Source organism: Protomyctophum bolini (genome assembly GCF_963924005.1).
Source record: "Protomyctophum bolini genome assembly, chromosome: 8".
Classification (NCBI taxonomy): Eukaryota; Metazoa; Chordata; class Actinopteri; order Myctophiformes; family Myctophidae; genus Protomyctophum; species Protomyctophum bolini.
This window is the reverse complement of record NC_137869.1, coordinates 32,502,745-32,519,015: the sequence shown is the minus strand read 5'-3', so window position 1 is coordinate 32,519,015 and position 16,271 is coordinate 32,502,745. Positions and strand designations below refer to the sequence as shown.

The 16,271-nt window shown below is 42.4% G+C and overlaps 1 protein-coding gene across 2 annotated transcripts in view; it reads right to left on the bottom strand.

Annotated features, from left to right (window-relative positions):
* LOC308319970 (disks large homolog 1-like) overlaps positions 1-7,538 on the bottom strand; it is a 128,321-nt gene extending 120,783 nt beyond the window's left edge. For both annotated transcript variants that reach the window (XM_080770215.1, XM_080770216.1), the window contains exons 1-4: positions 7,434-7,538; positions 6,374-6,544; positions 2,695-3,490; positions 2,152-2,260 (exon numbers count right to left, since the gene is read on the bottom strand). In XM_080770215.1, coding sequence (XP_080626341.1) covers positions 2,152-2,260; positions 2,695-3,490; positions 6,374-6,544; positions 7,434-7,452 — 1,095 coding nt within the window. In that variant the 5' untranslated portion in view covers positions 7,453-7,538. The remainder of the gene's footprint in view (positions 1-2,151; positions 2,261-2,694; positions 3,491-6,373; positions 6,545-7,433) is intronic.
* Positions 7,539-16,271: the final 8,733 nt, after the last annotated feature.

The window sequence follows — 16,271 nt, the reverse complement described above, 5'->3', positions numbered from 1 at the left end:
ATGGCAGAGAGTACAGCACTAGATACAGTGGACAATGTGCAGTATTGTGCATTGACGAAGAGCCCTACTTTGATATAAATAAGAGGTGACAGGCATCACCCTCTGTGCATCTCACCTTGGTAGTGAGGATACAGATACAATCCATCCTCAACTCGCAACTTTCACGGAAACATTCCTCCGCTGGAACTTTCCCAGTCCTCCTCGGCTCAAGACACTCGCTACCTTCGGCATCCTTCTAACATCTCTCCTCGTTTTCCTCCTTCATCTCTCTGTCTCTCGCTTTCCTTCGCCTTCCTTCCCCGTCTCCCCTCCAACTGTCCTTCATCGGAGCAGCTATAGTGGACTCTCTCTCCCTCTCTGCTAATGCTAAATAGCTAAAAAATTAAAAAATAAATAAAAAATGAAATGCCAGCTGTCCTGGTGTGGCTTCTTTCCCTTTGGTTTTCCCAGCTGTTGTCTTCGCTTTAAGGCAGCTGTTCGCGCTTTCTGACCCCAAACGGTGCAGAAGAACACACGTAATCATGCACACGCGCAAACGCATAAATGCAAGGCAACATGCAAACGTGCAGGCACAAACACATGCCCATAGAAGAAGTACACACACACACACACGTACTGTATGCATGCATAGACAAACAAACATGTGATTTATTGAATCTGAATCTTGGAAACATACACATGTGCGTGCGCAACTGCACACACACACACACACACACACACACACACACACACACACACACACACACACACACACACACACACACACAGGGTGCTCCACTCTCCCATTTTATCAGGTCAGTATCTCTCTCTTTCTGTGTCTCTCTCCGTTTGGCAAGAGTGCAGTCTGGAGAAGCAGCAGCAGTACAGGACTGGATGCTCTACTTTTAAAGGCTATCAGTCCTCCTCACTAAGTTAGAGGTCCACGTGAAGCCTAAAGCCTCTCCCAGGGAGGCCTTTTACACACACATTCATTCTTATGGATTATTATCCCAAATATCCTAAAGGTTTTATCTACAGTACCTTGATAGTTTTCCTCCTAATAGTTTTCCCTTTTATAGACGTACACTGTAAAATCCTCAGTGTTAACTCTAAGACCAAGAGTGCACTAAATTAATAACAAAAGAGCTTTTGTTCACCAGCCCATTGAGTTACATTTGTACACTCATTGCATTACACCATGACACCATTTTAGCAGAGTCTGGTGCAATAATATTGTGCACATTTTTACATGACAGATATTATTTCCTCAAGATTGCTAAAAACAGGTAATTGCTGGTGAAACAAGTAAGGAGCTACATGAAGATATACTCCTTGACTGATGCAACTGACTGATACAAGTCAGTCAACCAGGACACAGGAGCTGTGTAAGCACCACATTAAAAGTACTACTATGATAGAAGGTAATATCTGCAGCCAGGAGGTATTGAATATTCATGCATCTGTCATATAAAATTAATAACCATACTAATATAAGCCAACGTTGCATGAACACAAACCCTCCCTCATAAAAGACTTCAAACCAGTTCAACCAGATCAACATACAAAACCAGCTAACCGACCACCCAGCGACATGCAAAAGTCTCACTGACAATCTTTTGGAGTGGATTGATCTTGACATTATGTAATGCAAATATAAGCCAATGTTTAAACCACTTTTCAATCACTACAAGTATACTGTAGCAGTGTAGCTGGTACAGTAAGCTGGAATAATTACATGATCCAGTGTGTGATGATGACTTTGATGAGTACATCAAAGTCCCCAACATAAATTAAGAACCATAAAGTATACATGAAAATCATTTTCAATGTTTTCTTAATTTCAGAAAAAGCTTTTTGCAGCTACATTGAAAGGTTAGTCATCTGGAAGCATTTGTTGCTCCAGCACTTTGTCAACTCACCTGAGAGATGACAGAAATGGTGCATTTATATAGCACTGATTTATATCCAAAGTGTTTTACATAGATTGTGTATTACATTCACACACACATTCATATACAGATGGTGGACGAAACTATGGGGGGGGGGGCGGGATCGAACTGGGAACCTCTTGGTTCACAAGCGGCCGATTTACCCCTGAGCCACTGCTGCCCCCTGTGCAAAGCATTTATGTTTATGCAGGGTTCTTCACTGTAGACACGGTGTACGTCTTACCTTGTTGGGAGTTTGAAAGTTGAACTGTGGGGTTGATACTGTTCTAGGGCTGGCTGGGCCACGGCTAGACGTGCTAGTGCTGACTTTAGCTGGACCAGGGCTGGTTGGACTGGAGGGATAGAAAGAGGGCGTTCAGATGAGATGAACAAATACTTTACTTCAACTTGGAACAAAGGAACCCACAGTTAGGAAGGACCCTTGCACACAAAATCCACTTTCTTCTCACGAAACACTATCGGACAATGAAAATGTGCATAAGAGTCTAAGAGAGTTTGATTCCTGCCTTTTTTTGGACATACAAAACATTGCATCAGAGTCTACACTAGTATGTGCAAAGGCCTTTAAGCAGCAAGTGACAAAACATATACTAAGTAATATTGTCCTAATACAAACAGTATTTTAAATACTGTAATTACATTGAGCTTTCTAGTGCAGTTTGCTTTTATGTACAACCGTTATTTATTTAACATATTTATTTCCTAGTCAATTTCTCAGTAAATCAAAGACAAAGCGTGCGTGCGTGCGTGCACAATACATATATACCTCAGCTGAGGGCCTTTGGGTAGGGGTCCAGATGTTACTGTCGGGCTGGGGGTGCTGGGGAACACTTTGCCTGGGCTATTGCTCGTGTTGGGACTACTCGGTGAGCTAGAGCTGAGGGCTGATATCGCTTTGGCAGAGTCCTGGTTGATAGTGGGAGTGGTAGAAACAGATGGAGGGGTGGTGACTTTAGGGAGGGCTGTGGTACTGTTAACTGCGTCTGGACTATGATTGGGACTGGGGAGGGTTTTAGGGAAGGTGCGAATAGGTTTGACCGGACTGGTGGGAGAGACGAGGCCCTGGATGGTACTGGTGACCAGGGCTGAGACAGCACCAAGGATGTCGGACACAGGGCTGGCCTGTTCCCCGCTTGTGGCAGGGAAGGCGGTGGTGGGCGATCCAGGATCTAGATGGGCTCCTTTTGACCCGGTGGTGGTGGGTTCCACTCCGTTGGGCGTGACCGCAGCAGAGGAAGATGGTGATGACTTGGGGGATCCAGGTGGAGGAGGGGCACGGTACTTGACTTTATTGGACTGTGTTGTGGAGGAGATCACCGTTTTAGCACTGGAGGCTCCGGACGGGATAGGAGGGGAATGAGGCTTTACTGAAAGGGCAGATGGCCTGGGCTTGAAAGAGTCCCCGGAGGCCTGGGGGTTAGGTGGACCAGTGGCTGGTTGTGACTGAGCTGTGATCTCTACTGGCCGGGTAGAGGATGTATGAAGTTCTATCTCATTGTACAGATGGTCTTCAGTGGATCGACCGTCCGCCTGGAGGGTCAACTCATAGTATTCCTGGATGTCTGAAAGAAAAAAGGGAGGAAAAAAGAAAGAATAAATTATATATTTCCCCCCCATACTGTATGATCTGTCAAGATCTATTTTCCTTTATGTTTTAAAACACATTCAAAGAAAAGCAACCTTCATAGAGACCATTCCAGTAACTGCGTACACAATGTATGTCTATTATTGTATATGGGGTTGTATCCACCATGGCATTTATTGAACAGTGTTTTTAATTGTTTTCAATATTGTCAAATGCCAGCAGCCATTGCACCCCTCACTCCAACCAAAATAAAGAAATAAAATAATACCCATGCTTCATATATAGTAAAATAAATAAATAAGTTAAATATTTTGTCTGTTGATGCCCTCTACAGATCGCATGAGGTTACTGCTTGTAAAGATGATAGGGTGAAATACCTGTAAAATCCCCTCTTCACCTCCCACCCAATTTACACTCACCTCACCCTACGCCACACGCACACGCACACACGCACACACACACACACACACACGCACACACACACACACACACACACACACCATCGCTTCCCTTTTCTCTGCGGCTGTTCTGTTTGCACGTAGGATTAGGAACTACCGGTTGGTTCCTAATCCAGGTATTGTGCAAGAAAACAAAAAATGGACAAAGTGATGTCAGGTATTCACACAGAACCTGTAGGTTTGCATGGAAAACAAGCAGGTGGAATCAGGAACTAAGAACCTGTTTACCTTCCTAGCACATAACTACACTCACTGACTGATTATAATCTAAGATACATTTCTTGCTCTTAAAGGTGCAATCATGTGCAACATGTTTTATAGTCACAGGGCCTGAAAATAAATATGTATTGTTGACACCAGCCATGCCTGCATGAACCAGCTGTCCAAAATCAGTCCAGACTCTAATTCTGCATTCACACCAGCATTGACAAAGTAACGGGATACAATGAAAGCCAGTGGCACAAAGCTACAAGCTGACACAAAACGTTGAACTAGCTTCCACTTTTTTTAACACTCGGTGATGCATCAATGAAACGTGTTTTTTGTTTCACAATTTTTTATATTGTTTTTACTCTCCAGTCTCCACAATTCTGAAAATGGAAGAAAATCTTATTATTTTCTTATCTTGACCTGTGCTATTTTAAACCTGACATTTTCATTCACTCTGAAAATTAAATGCTTGGTCATTTCATAGCTTTTTGTAGCTTTTGTCGCCCCTGTGCATACAGCATAACCTCAAAAGACTTTGGGTTCCCCTCCACTAGCTCTTTCCAGTTGAAATAACGTAGTACCCCTCAGCCCTCTCCTCCTCCCATATACAGTACGTTTCTCACTGCTGTGGTGGATTATCCAACTGAATGGCACTTTCAATGATGGGTACATTACAAAACATAATACTTGCATATAACTGTACTGTCCCTTGTTTAGCTGTAAGGCACATATCGCACAATGGAGCTTTACAAGGGATTTATATTCAGGAAGTAATTCAACCAAAGTATTCAATCATTGTTCCGAGTTAAATATCTGCCTAATTTAATGAATAGCCACACAGCAACAATCAAGAGTTTTAATTCACTCTAGATTTTCTGTACTTGGTTTGTACCACCGAACACACTGTTCCAGTCTCTCAATACCTTTTTTCTCTTTAAAGGGAGGCAGGATACAGCAATGACTCTACAAGTAAATAAAGGATGTCAAACAAACTGAAATTTCAGCCAATCAGGAGACAGCACTCATTTATCAGCTTCAATTTTATAGCATTGCAGATTTTGTCTGCTCATTTCTTAGTATCATCACTAATTATACTTGTTTATCTATGTACCCTGTGTGAGTTCTCTCTCCAGATTGGATAAAATTGGTAACCTGACCTGCCTGGAAATTTTCTGTTTTCTAAAAAAGATGAAGAGATTGTTTCTGAACAAACAAACTACTAGTCTACAGCACTGATTACTATCATAATATAGAACTACTTAACTTACTTTTACAATTAAGGTTGTAACAATCCCTTTGTTAAATAGTAAGTATAATTATTTACCACACCACTGTGTGGTAAATAATTTCTCTTTTGGACACTGACTGGACAGTAAAATACAGTGGCACAAAGTACTGTAGTGATGTACTACACTGTAATGGGCTCTTTTACATACCCATCAGACATTGACAGTACACTACTAATATAATGATATAAATGCAGTCCATTTTAATAGTATGTTGTTATTCGGTATTGGGTGTTTATTGTAGCTGGTGCTCTTGCCTTAAAACTTAAAAACAGGCTATGCAACTGGTCTATTTATATATTTATTTTTCCCAACTGGTGTTGTATGCTTGCCTCTCGCTGCAATGACCATTCTGGCTGTAGTCTAGTATGTGCAGTAACTGCAGCTGCTCTCTCAGTCTCATCAAGGTGTCAGACAATCTAATACACACTAACGGCGGGGCTCCACCGGGCGCGTTGCGTCTCCGTCGCGTGCGTCAAAAAACGAACCGGGGCAATTGTAATGCAGTCACACAACTCAATGCGGGCAGTGGAGCCACCCTTCATTGATTAAAAAGGGAACATTCCCTGACGCACCCGGTGGAGCCCCGGTGTTACAATTCATCGTTCTTTGTATGCTTTGTGTAGGTGTGAGCTGCCTAGCTACTGTACTGTATATGTCACTCATGACTGAGTCATGACACTATCTGTAGGTGGACATTTATCTCTGATGTTCTAGCTGTGAGACTACTTCATTAATGGTTCGACTGATCTTTATTTACAGTCCATACAGCGAGTGATTTGTTGGACAGGGGAGACATATAGAGATATAAGTCAAAGGTTCAATTCCTATGCATATTGTATCTTCCACAAAACATCTGTCATGTTTTGTGGGAGGCAATGTATAATATCAGACAGACAGACTTACCAAGCAAAGCATTGAATAGCTGGCTTTGGAAGACAGTGATGACTCTGTCCAGGGACTGCTGCAGCTGGCAGTCTTCCACTCTCTCTCCCTGCTGTTTGGTGTTCTGGTTCTGATCCCTCTGTTGGAGTTTGTCCCGGTACTGTTGGAGCAACCCCAAGGCCCGCTGAGCATCTGAACACAAGAATGTAGGAAACAAGAACACATGCCATTGAGGAAAATACAACGCATTAACAATGGCACGTTAACAATGCATTTATTTGTTTGGACTCAAAATGTAGACCAGGTGGTACCCAGAGGAGCAACCTGGGGACCCCCACTATTGTGTAGGGTGCCGTGGGTCCATCATCATAGACCCACCTGACACAATAGTAGTTCACTTCATGCACCATTCCATGTTAAGATTAGGGTTTTCTTCTTCCTTGTTATTTGAGTCACTAGTAATCACACACTAACACAATAAATACAAATATTTGTCAATAGGCCTTTGTGTCAAGATGTGTCAACAATTTTCAAAACAACTGATAATTTTGCTAAGGAACCCTTCGAAGTTGGAACGTCGGCGTCCCCTTAATTAAGGACTAGTCTGGACGTACGGTACACACGAGCATCTCTGAGGAGTTCTAAATAGTACAGCTGCACTATAGCCTAGACTCTCGTAGAGTAGATGTATTTATCGATTCTGACGTCATCACTCTACGACGTCAGAATCGATACATAATAATCTACGTCTAAATCTTAGGCTACACCTGCACTTTGTACGAAATAATACAAACAAACAAACTATAGCTCCAAATGTGTCAGAATACAACGAGATTAACGTAATTTGCTCTGCGCACTATACTTTCTCCCCACATATTTAAACTCAACAACCGAACAAACCCGCCTCGCCTGGCAACACATGTAACGAACACAGCTGATTTCACTTCAACGTCAAATTACGACCAATAAACAAAGCGCTTTGGATATGACGCGTTTTATTGTAATGTAACATACCAAATATTGTTTCTCAAACCGTACAGAGGGAAAAGACAGAAGGAGAGTGAGAAACGTGTAGTTTTACCTTTCTGTCGGACGGGCATGGTGACAGACAGACAGCTAATATATCCACGGGTTGTCACTTGTTGTCAGCTGAGTCCGTGTTGTTGCAGATGTGTGTGTGTGTGTGTGTGTGTGTGTGTGTGTGGGGGCGCGCAGGCTGTCCCCAGTCAGTGTCCCGGGACTGATCTGATTCTGAGATCTGACTGCCTCCGAACTGTGACACTGACACACCGACGACACAAAACAAATGTTCCCTCCTCTGTCTTTTTTGTCAGGAAAAAAAAAGAAGCAATATTTCCACAACTACGCAAAGTCGCAAACTTCAAAGGAGCCGGGGGAAAAAGCCAAACGCTGGACTTAGAACTCTCTCTCTCTCTGGACAGAAGTTACCGTGAGAGACGGTGAGACTATAGTTTCCTACTGAGTCCGGACTATTGCTTCATTCCGCTGAGAGGATCAAAGCGCTGTCAAACCGGTTATTTGACAAGTCCTGAGAGAGAAAGAGAGCGCGCGCGCGCGCACGCACGCACACACACTGTGACCTGACACACACACACACACACACACACACACACACTCGTACCTTTGAATAGTGCCTTAAGACACAGCACAGCACGCACACACTCACACACATGCACCTGACTATAGTCCCCAAAAGACAAACATGCACAATACACACTGCACTCATCTCGAAATGCTGTCTATTGAAGTATAGGCTTGAGAGGCTTTTGCTAAGCAGCTTGTGTGTGTAGTTCAGAGCAGGAGGTATTGTCATGATAAACAGTATATTGTGCTCAGTGGATAAAAGCTGTCTGTCTGTGTGTCTCTACTGGATCTAAATGTAATCCACTCAACCACACTATCACACTGTAGCTTTGAAGCTAGAGAGGCTGATTATCACAGTCCCAGGTGTGAGTGTGTTGCATGGAAACATGTAAAGCCCTCCATCATCATCCCCTACGACTCAGGTTGCTGTTAAAGAAAAACACCCATGTGAACTGAGCGGCGCAGGCTGCCCAACAACACGCTGGCTGGCTGCAGTTATAGTTATACTGCTCAGTGTGAATGGCCCTTTTAGGCTGTGCTCAACAGTGTGTGACCCGAATGCGACGCCAATCAGCTGCAGGGGTCAATGGGTCGGAATCGTACCCCAAACAGACAGACAGACAGAAACACAAGGTCAGTCATTGGAGCGGTAAGGCACTGCTCAAAAAGTAAAACAAAACAGAGAGAGAGAGAGAATGGTGTTGCCTCTCCATGCAAGTGAAAGGGCATTAAGGCAGTTCGCTAAATTAATTAGTAGCAGTTATCAGTCTTACTTTGCTTGAAATCCCACTACATTTAGATGGAATCTCACTACATATAATAGAAATGAAAACATTTCTTCAGTCTTACATAGGTTGGGCGACACAACATGTTAACGTGAGCTTTGTGTGCTGAATGATATTGATAAATGTTACCTAAGTAACTAGCCAAACTAGGCCTTATTGTGGGTCGTAGGAGCGTGAGCCGAGCTGATTGGCGTATACGAGCTGAGCTGTGTGGTTTGCTGTATAAGGAGGGCAAATTGGGCAAAATAAAGTCATGCTTAAAATAAAGGTATCAGGTTGGTACCAGCAAAGTGAGAGGGAAGATACAAATACACGGAGCGGTATGTCGGCCTAGCCTGGTTCCACTTGAAAACATTTCATTGCAGAATGAACTGAAATGTTTTCAAGAGGGAGTGGTTAACCTGGCTACTGTAGGCCAGATATAGGCAATCAATGCTGCGGTAGGTCGAGGCTAGTGCAAGTGCTACGGGCCAAGATGGAGTCTGATTGGGAGTGAGTCTGCAGTTCTGCAATGAGAAGTTCATTCCATAGTTTTGGAGCTAGAAGGGAGAAGTCTGAGACGTGTGGAGAATTGTCCCGGCTTTTTTAGTGAATGTTCTGCCAGCCTCCCTGTGTTGGCTGATCTGAGCGCAAGAGGCAGGTTGTAATGGATTTAGGCGGATTGTAATGGTCCATTTGGTTCCATTTGTACACTTCACACACCGGTAGTACGGTACAGGGCCTTTTGGAACCCACTCAAGGTCTTTTTTGAGACCCAGAATGGCAGAATGTGTGGGGGAAAAGAGGATATTAGAGTGGGTCTGCATACACAACCAGGCAATATTGAAGCAGACAGCTCTCACTACTTTTGTAAAAAGAGGAATTATGGAGGAAAAGTGGAGGGGTGGGTGTGTGTGTGTGTGTGTGTGTGTGTGTGTGTGTGTGTGTGTGTGTGTGTGTGTGTGTGTGGAGTAACTACAGTTATTTGAATTCATGGCTTAACCAGTAGGACTAATCAAAGCATCCTTGTTTCCTGTGACTGGGTACAGTAGTAGTGCTTGCTGGAAAATACATTAATATCATAAGAGCACTAGGTCCTACTGTTTTTTACTAAACTGCTTGATCTCTGTGTGAAAAACACAGCTTATATTATTGTCTAATATCAACAGTTCAAAACTAATATATGTTTTATTAATCAGACTACGCTCTATAGCTCGTTATGGGGTGATAAGTTATAGCCCATCGAACAGAAGTGTCAAAATAGTAGATCCACAAGCTCACAATGCCCCCACGGATGCAAAATCGTGAGCTTGTAGATCTGCAATTTTATAATAATATGATTAAGCAACTTTGCTGATGTGAGGACCATACACTCTGATGGCTCTGGTGGCATACATAACACAAATACATAGCCTATAATATCCATGAAGCTGAAGCATGGGTTCACCATGACTAACTCATCTGAAATCTGATTCTGCACATGCCTGTACTTATATGAGTTTAGGCTTGAATGTGTACATGATGTATGTAGCCTACACAGCTGAGAAATATGCACTATACCAGATAGTACTGTCTCATACAGTATGAAGTGCTTTGTTACATCTTGTAGAAACCTCAGAGCTCCAGTATGTCAACTTATTATACAGACTGACACAAAATAATGGATTTCACACAGTGCCCGAGACCCTGACACAATGTGTGTCTGTCTGTCACCACACACTGTACATGTCTGCTTCCTACCCACAAAGACGCACGCACGCACGCACGCACGCACGCACGCACGCACGCACGCAAAGCCAGCAGCTGAATACGGGTCATGGAAATGGTCTATATATTACTGTCATTGATTACAATCACAGTCAGCATATTGATTGATTTGGACTGAAGGAAAACTGTTTGCTGTACTATATATATTTGTACATTCTAGTATCTGTCACACTGTATAGCTATACGCTAACACAATAAACAAAGATCATGACATTATTATGTGCTTGTGCGTGTGGGAGAGAATTTATGCACGTCTGTCTGTGTGTGTGGGTTGTCTGGCCGTCACACAACTTATTTGTGTTCGGCAGTCTGTGTGTGCGTTAGAGAACGAGAGAAAGAACAAAAGTGCATAAATCTGCAGTCAGTACACAGAAAAATCATAGGTGCTTATTTAACTCTGTGTATATAAGTGGAGCCAGATGAACCCTTTTCTGGTCCCTTTAGGATTTTAGTAGTACTAGTACTAGTAGTACTAGTATGTACAGTACATATGAGACTGTGTGTGTGTGTGTGTGTGTGTGTGTGTGTGTGTGTGTGTGCGTGTGTGTGTGTAGTGCTATGGGCGTGTACCGTGTATGCATGTGCGTGTGTGTCTATATTGACGTGTATGTGTGCGTGCGTGTGTCTATGGGTATGTGTGTTACCCTCCATTGTTAATTGTTCCTCTGTACCCTGGTCAGCAGGGCTGGTCTTCAGAGGCCCAGGCTGCCAGGAGGAGAACTACAGGGCATGGCACAGAAAGCATTAAACAGGCTGGACAATAAGAGTGGACAGGCCCGTCAGCTGATCCTCATATCACACACATAACCACTTAAAACAACTATTCTTATTAAACAGACTTGAGTTACAACTGTACTTGGACCACCAAATCTCTTTGCCTAAAAATTGCAGTTCTACAAGCTCACGGCACGTCACGTTGTGCTTGTGACACACTGAGCTTGTAGTTCTGCTATTCTTGGGTCATTTCTTAGGGTCATTTGTTTAGACTCATGTTTTTGGCTAATGTTACCCCCATAATAGACATAACATTGATTATTATACCAGATATGGAAAGCTTTTTTAAATTAATACGTAGTTGGGAATGTAGTTCCAAATGACTATTAAATTATCAATATGGACCGTAAGGAACCATTACCTTATGTTGCCCATAAACCACTAGATTAGAGTAAAGCCTAGGTGCCGCCCGGGCACATAGGCTGTGGAATGCACTACCTGTACAGCTAAGGTTAGCACCCTCCATGCCTGTGTTTAAATCACATTTGAAGACCTAATCTGTTCTTTAGGTGTACATGTTTAAACACTATTTTTTTTTCTCCATTCTTAATGGTTTTTGATATGTTGTTTGTAACCTTGCTCTGTGAAGCACCTTGGAACATTGTTTTGAAAGGTGCTATATAAATAAAATTAATTATCCTTATCATAAAGAATGATCTACCAGGGAAGGATCCTTCCCTGGTTTGGAGGATTTGGAGTCTCTTTAATAATGGCCATGTGTCTTTTGTCTGTAACAATCATGCAACTTGTCAAAAATCAGTTTTCATCACTTTGCTATGTCAGCCCAGTTAATTTATGAAAAGAAACAGAATATTGTCTCTATCGGGTGGAAACGTCAAATGTCCAAAAATAGCAAAAGTAGATTGACAAGCTTTAAATGCAGCGAGAGAACGTGAGAATGTGCGAGAGAATGTGGATCTGTTATTTCTTTTGGCTTTTGTGTGACGCTGTATGATCAAGTGGGCTGGGGAGTATAGGGCGTTAATTTATGGGGGGGGAAAAAGAAAAACGTATAGAGATAGGAGGAATTTCTACCCGACAGCAGTGATATTATCTATAGACCATTGGCTCAGTGTTTAGAGCACATATGAATGATCAGTTCAATGTACTGGACATGTCCTAAAACACACCGTCACCAATTTCCTAGTTAGCATTGCAGCTAAACTTTTCTATAGGAGCAGTGGCTCCGGGACAAAGCTCTATCTTTGTCTTGTCAGCTATGGGTCCATAGCTTCTGTTATCTCCTCTGTGGAGGGCTGAGGATCACACATATAAAATATGACAGACGTAACATAGCTTTTACTGGAGAGGGAAAGAGGGAAAACTGAAAGAAGAGATACACAGCCTAGTGTACAGATGGAGCCCGAGTTACCACTTACCAATAGTGACATTTTTATTATTTGTACAATAGAGACTTTAGTACATTATTCAAAACACCTCTTATATACTGAAAAAAATGGTAACGTCCCAAAGCACAAAATGGCTCCAGTATAATCGCTGCACAGCATTTTTCCCAATTTTATACATATATTATTTTTGTAAAAACTGTATCTTAAATAGTATGTACAGATAGCGTCTGCAAAATGCAATCTAAACACATGATATATTATATATATACTTCGGCAATTACATTTCTCCGCATTAATATTCAACTTAAAACTGGAAGGATGTCTTTTCTTTTTAATAAATAAAGAAATAAATAGCTTCGTTAAATCATCACTAAATTCTGTCCAACTTTTATAACTCAAAAGCAGTTCTCTTCGGAGGTCAAAGTACTTTTTGTCACACAACAGAAGAAGCAGCATTCAAGTTGGGTAGGTGTCCTGTACTGTAGGTACTGCAGAAAGCATGAGTACATTCACAATCAATATGAATCCTTTCCAGTTGGATGTCATTCACAGCTATGTACAAGGATATTGTAGTATCACTCCAGCTCCTTACAGTATGTAGTTTAAACACATAGAAAATGACAGAGTTTATAGTCATATACATATATGTATATAATATATATATTTGTATAACACAAATTCACAATTACAGTAGAAATCCATTTTGTACAGTTAGATAGTACATGTGTAGGTCTCGAAGTCATACAGTGAGTACTTTGATCTATAACTTTTTTTTAAATAGTGTCCTTATAAAATATCACAATTTTTTGAGCAAAGCTAAGGTATATCAATATATTTATAAAGAATTACCTGAAACATTTAGTAAAAAATAATTATATTATCAAACCTTTTTCTGTTTTCACCACAATATCTTTGATATTTCAAACTAAGTCATTTTGGGATAGCAGGGTGGGGGTAGACAGTAAAATCACCAGTGTTCATTTATCCATTTGTAATTCTGAGACCGCACAAATGTATCCATTTGTACACTCTCCGTGTTAAATTTACACTGAGGATTTTCACTGTGCATCTCTATGATTAAGCCAGTCTAGGCTCTCTCATCCAAAGGACCGTGGGGCTCTTCCATTTGCACCCCCAATTAAATAAATTGAACCTAATGCTTAGTAGGAGGAGCAGGGTTCCAAAAATAGCAACAGGACGTCAAGAAAAATAAAAAGGACAGCGGAGGGATGTTGTCCTGCTCTGAATGGAACATCAGATGCTACACAGAACAGAACAAAAATCACCGCCACGAAACACATTTCAGACAGAGGCTGCATTTACACAGAAACGGAACAATCAGACTGTTATCTCTTTGGCTCCGGCTACGCTTGTCATTTCAATGCAGTATTTGAGGTTCTGATCTTTATAGTGATTCACTTCAACAATGAATCAAGCTCGATTTATACTACAGCGTACAACAGTGTCACACATCGGAAATAGTCAATCTGCAGGTTAACAGGCTAAATGTGTCACATTGTCAGCTTATAGATCAGTCCACAGTGTGTCTCCATCATACGCCTGAATATAAATCATCACACTGCCATATCCACACTTACCCTGAAAATTATTATATTTTATGGCTTTATTACCGGTAATGTATTATACAGTATTTACTCTCTATCTTCATCACTTTACTTTGCACATATGCATCACTCCTTGGTGAAGAGGCGAAACATCAGGCCAGGATGACTCCTAGCTGAAGACCCTACAGCTGGTGCTTAGGCATCGCCGGAGGTGCGTCAGGCAGAAACTAAATTTGCTTTCTGGGAAACCAGTGACTACTGAGAAGAAATCAGTTGGAGTCCAGGGAAGAGTGGAGGACTGAAGAGTGAGGTGGGATGCAGGAAGGACCAGTAAGGACAGACATAACAGTAACGAACGGAATGGATAAGACATGCAGGTCATGCACTTGTGGACGAAGGAAACAACCTCCAGAGGTTTGAGAATACACCAAGTGTCCCAGGGGGGATGACCAAATGCAACCTTGCACTTCCCAGGCATATGAGAGAATGGAACAAAGACAGGTTGAGCACCACAGCTCTAATGACACCCTGACACCAACTCCCTGGTAAACCCTCAAGCGAAAGAAAGGACCCCAACAACCGAGGACAGAAGGAAGGGCTGAACATATTAGAAAGAGGAGGAAGAGGAAAGAGAGTCAGCGTTCAAAATTCCTAAAGGACCCCCTCAAAATGACCAGAAGCCTGCTGGAGGAGAAAAAGAGTGGCACCCTGGTCATGGCAATTGAAGACCTCGAGGAGCACCTAAGGAGGCAGTTGTCAGATGCAGGAAAGCATCTCCCTCTTGGGTCCCCTGGCCATGTTTCCCAACCAACTGCTCCAACCACAGAGTTTGAACTAGTACCACCCAAGCTGAGCGATGTGAATGATGTAGCAAGAAGAGCAAGGTCAAGATCCACCCCCGGGCCAAATGGTATTCCATACAAGCTCTACAACAGATGCCCTCAAATCCTGGAAGAGCTATGGAAACTGATGAGGCTGATCTGGAAACAACAGAGCATCACCGTTGAGTGGCATAGAGCTGTAGCCGTCCTGATTCCAAAAGAACAGGATTCATCCACCATCAGCCAATTCCAAAGATCTTCTCTGTCATTGCCAAAATAATGACCAAGTTCCTGCCACAAAATAACTAGATCGACACAAGCAGCCAGAAAGTGGAGTCTCACAACGATAAGCTGGGACCAGTCTGGTTAGTCCAGTTGATGTTCCCATGGGAGCAGACCATTCAGAAAGCATACGAGAGGAAAAAGGCACGGTATGCTGATTTAGTGGCAGAATGCCAAGAGAAAGCCTGGAGAGGTTGGCCTCTCAACCAACCGCTTCCTGAGGGACAGCGGCTTCACGGCAGCAAAGGTCAAGAAGGTCCTAAAGGATCTCTCAGAAGAAGCGGAAAAAGGTCGTTTCTGGCTCTGGCTGAGAAGGAAAGACAGGAGTTGGGAGAATCGAGATGCCACGTACAGCTGGTGCTTAGGCACCGTCGGAGGTGCATCAGGCAGAAATGCCCTGCAGGTACCAACAACTGCCTGTCACTAAATTTCAGACTGGCATTCACCATGACTGCCTAACTACAAAGTATAATTTTTTTGCACTTATAGTTTACCCTGTTGTTTGAATAGACCTCACGTCACTTACTCCAATCTTGCTTTGTGTCACAATGGATAAGAATGTCAGCTAAAAGCCAACATTTGTATTATAGAACTGTCAACAAAACATCTATACTGTATGTAAGTTAAGGGGGGAAGGCGGATTTGTATTCAACTAACCACACTTAAAGTACCTGAGTGTGACAACGTGTTACAGAAACTGCCTTGTGGGTGGACAGTGGACTGTGGCTGTGCATCACAGATGTAACATGCCCACATATGGAAACCACTTTAACTAGATTTTCAGGCCTGAAAATCTAGTAATACAAAATCACATTGAAACAACAAGTTTGGCCGCAGTCTTTGTGCCCCTTTCTCCTGGTTGTTTAAAAAGAGTGACCTGTGATTGCAGTTTATGTTTCCCTAAAGGGCTAACTAAGCCAAGTAAGGAGAAGGAGACTGTCTTCTCTTGCTCAATAAAGAAAACAATTTTATTTAGTATAGCAACGTTTCGG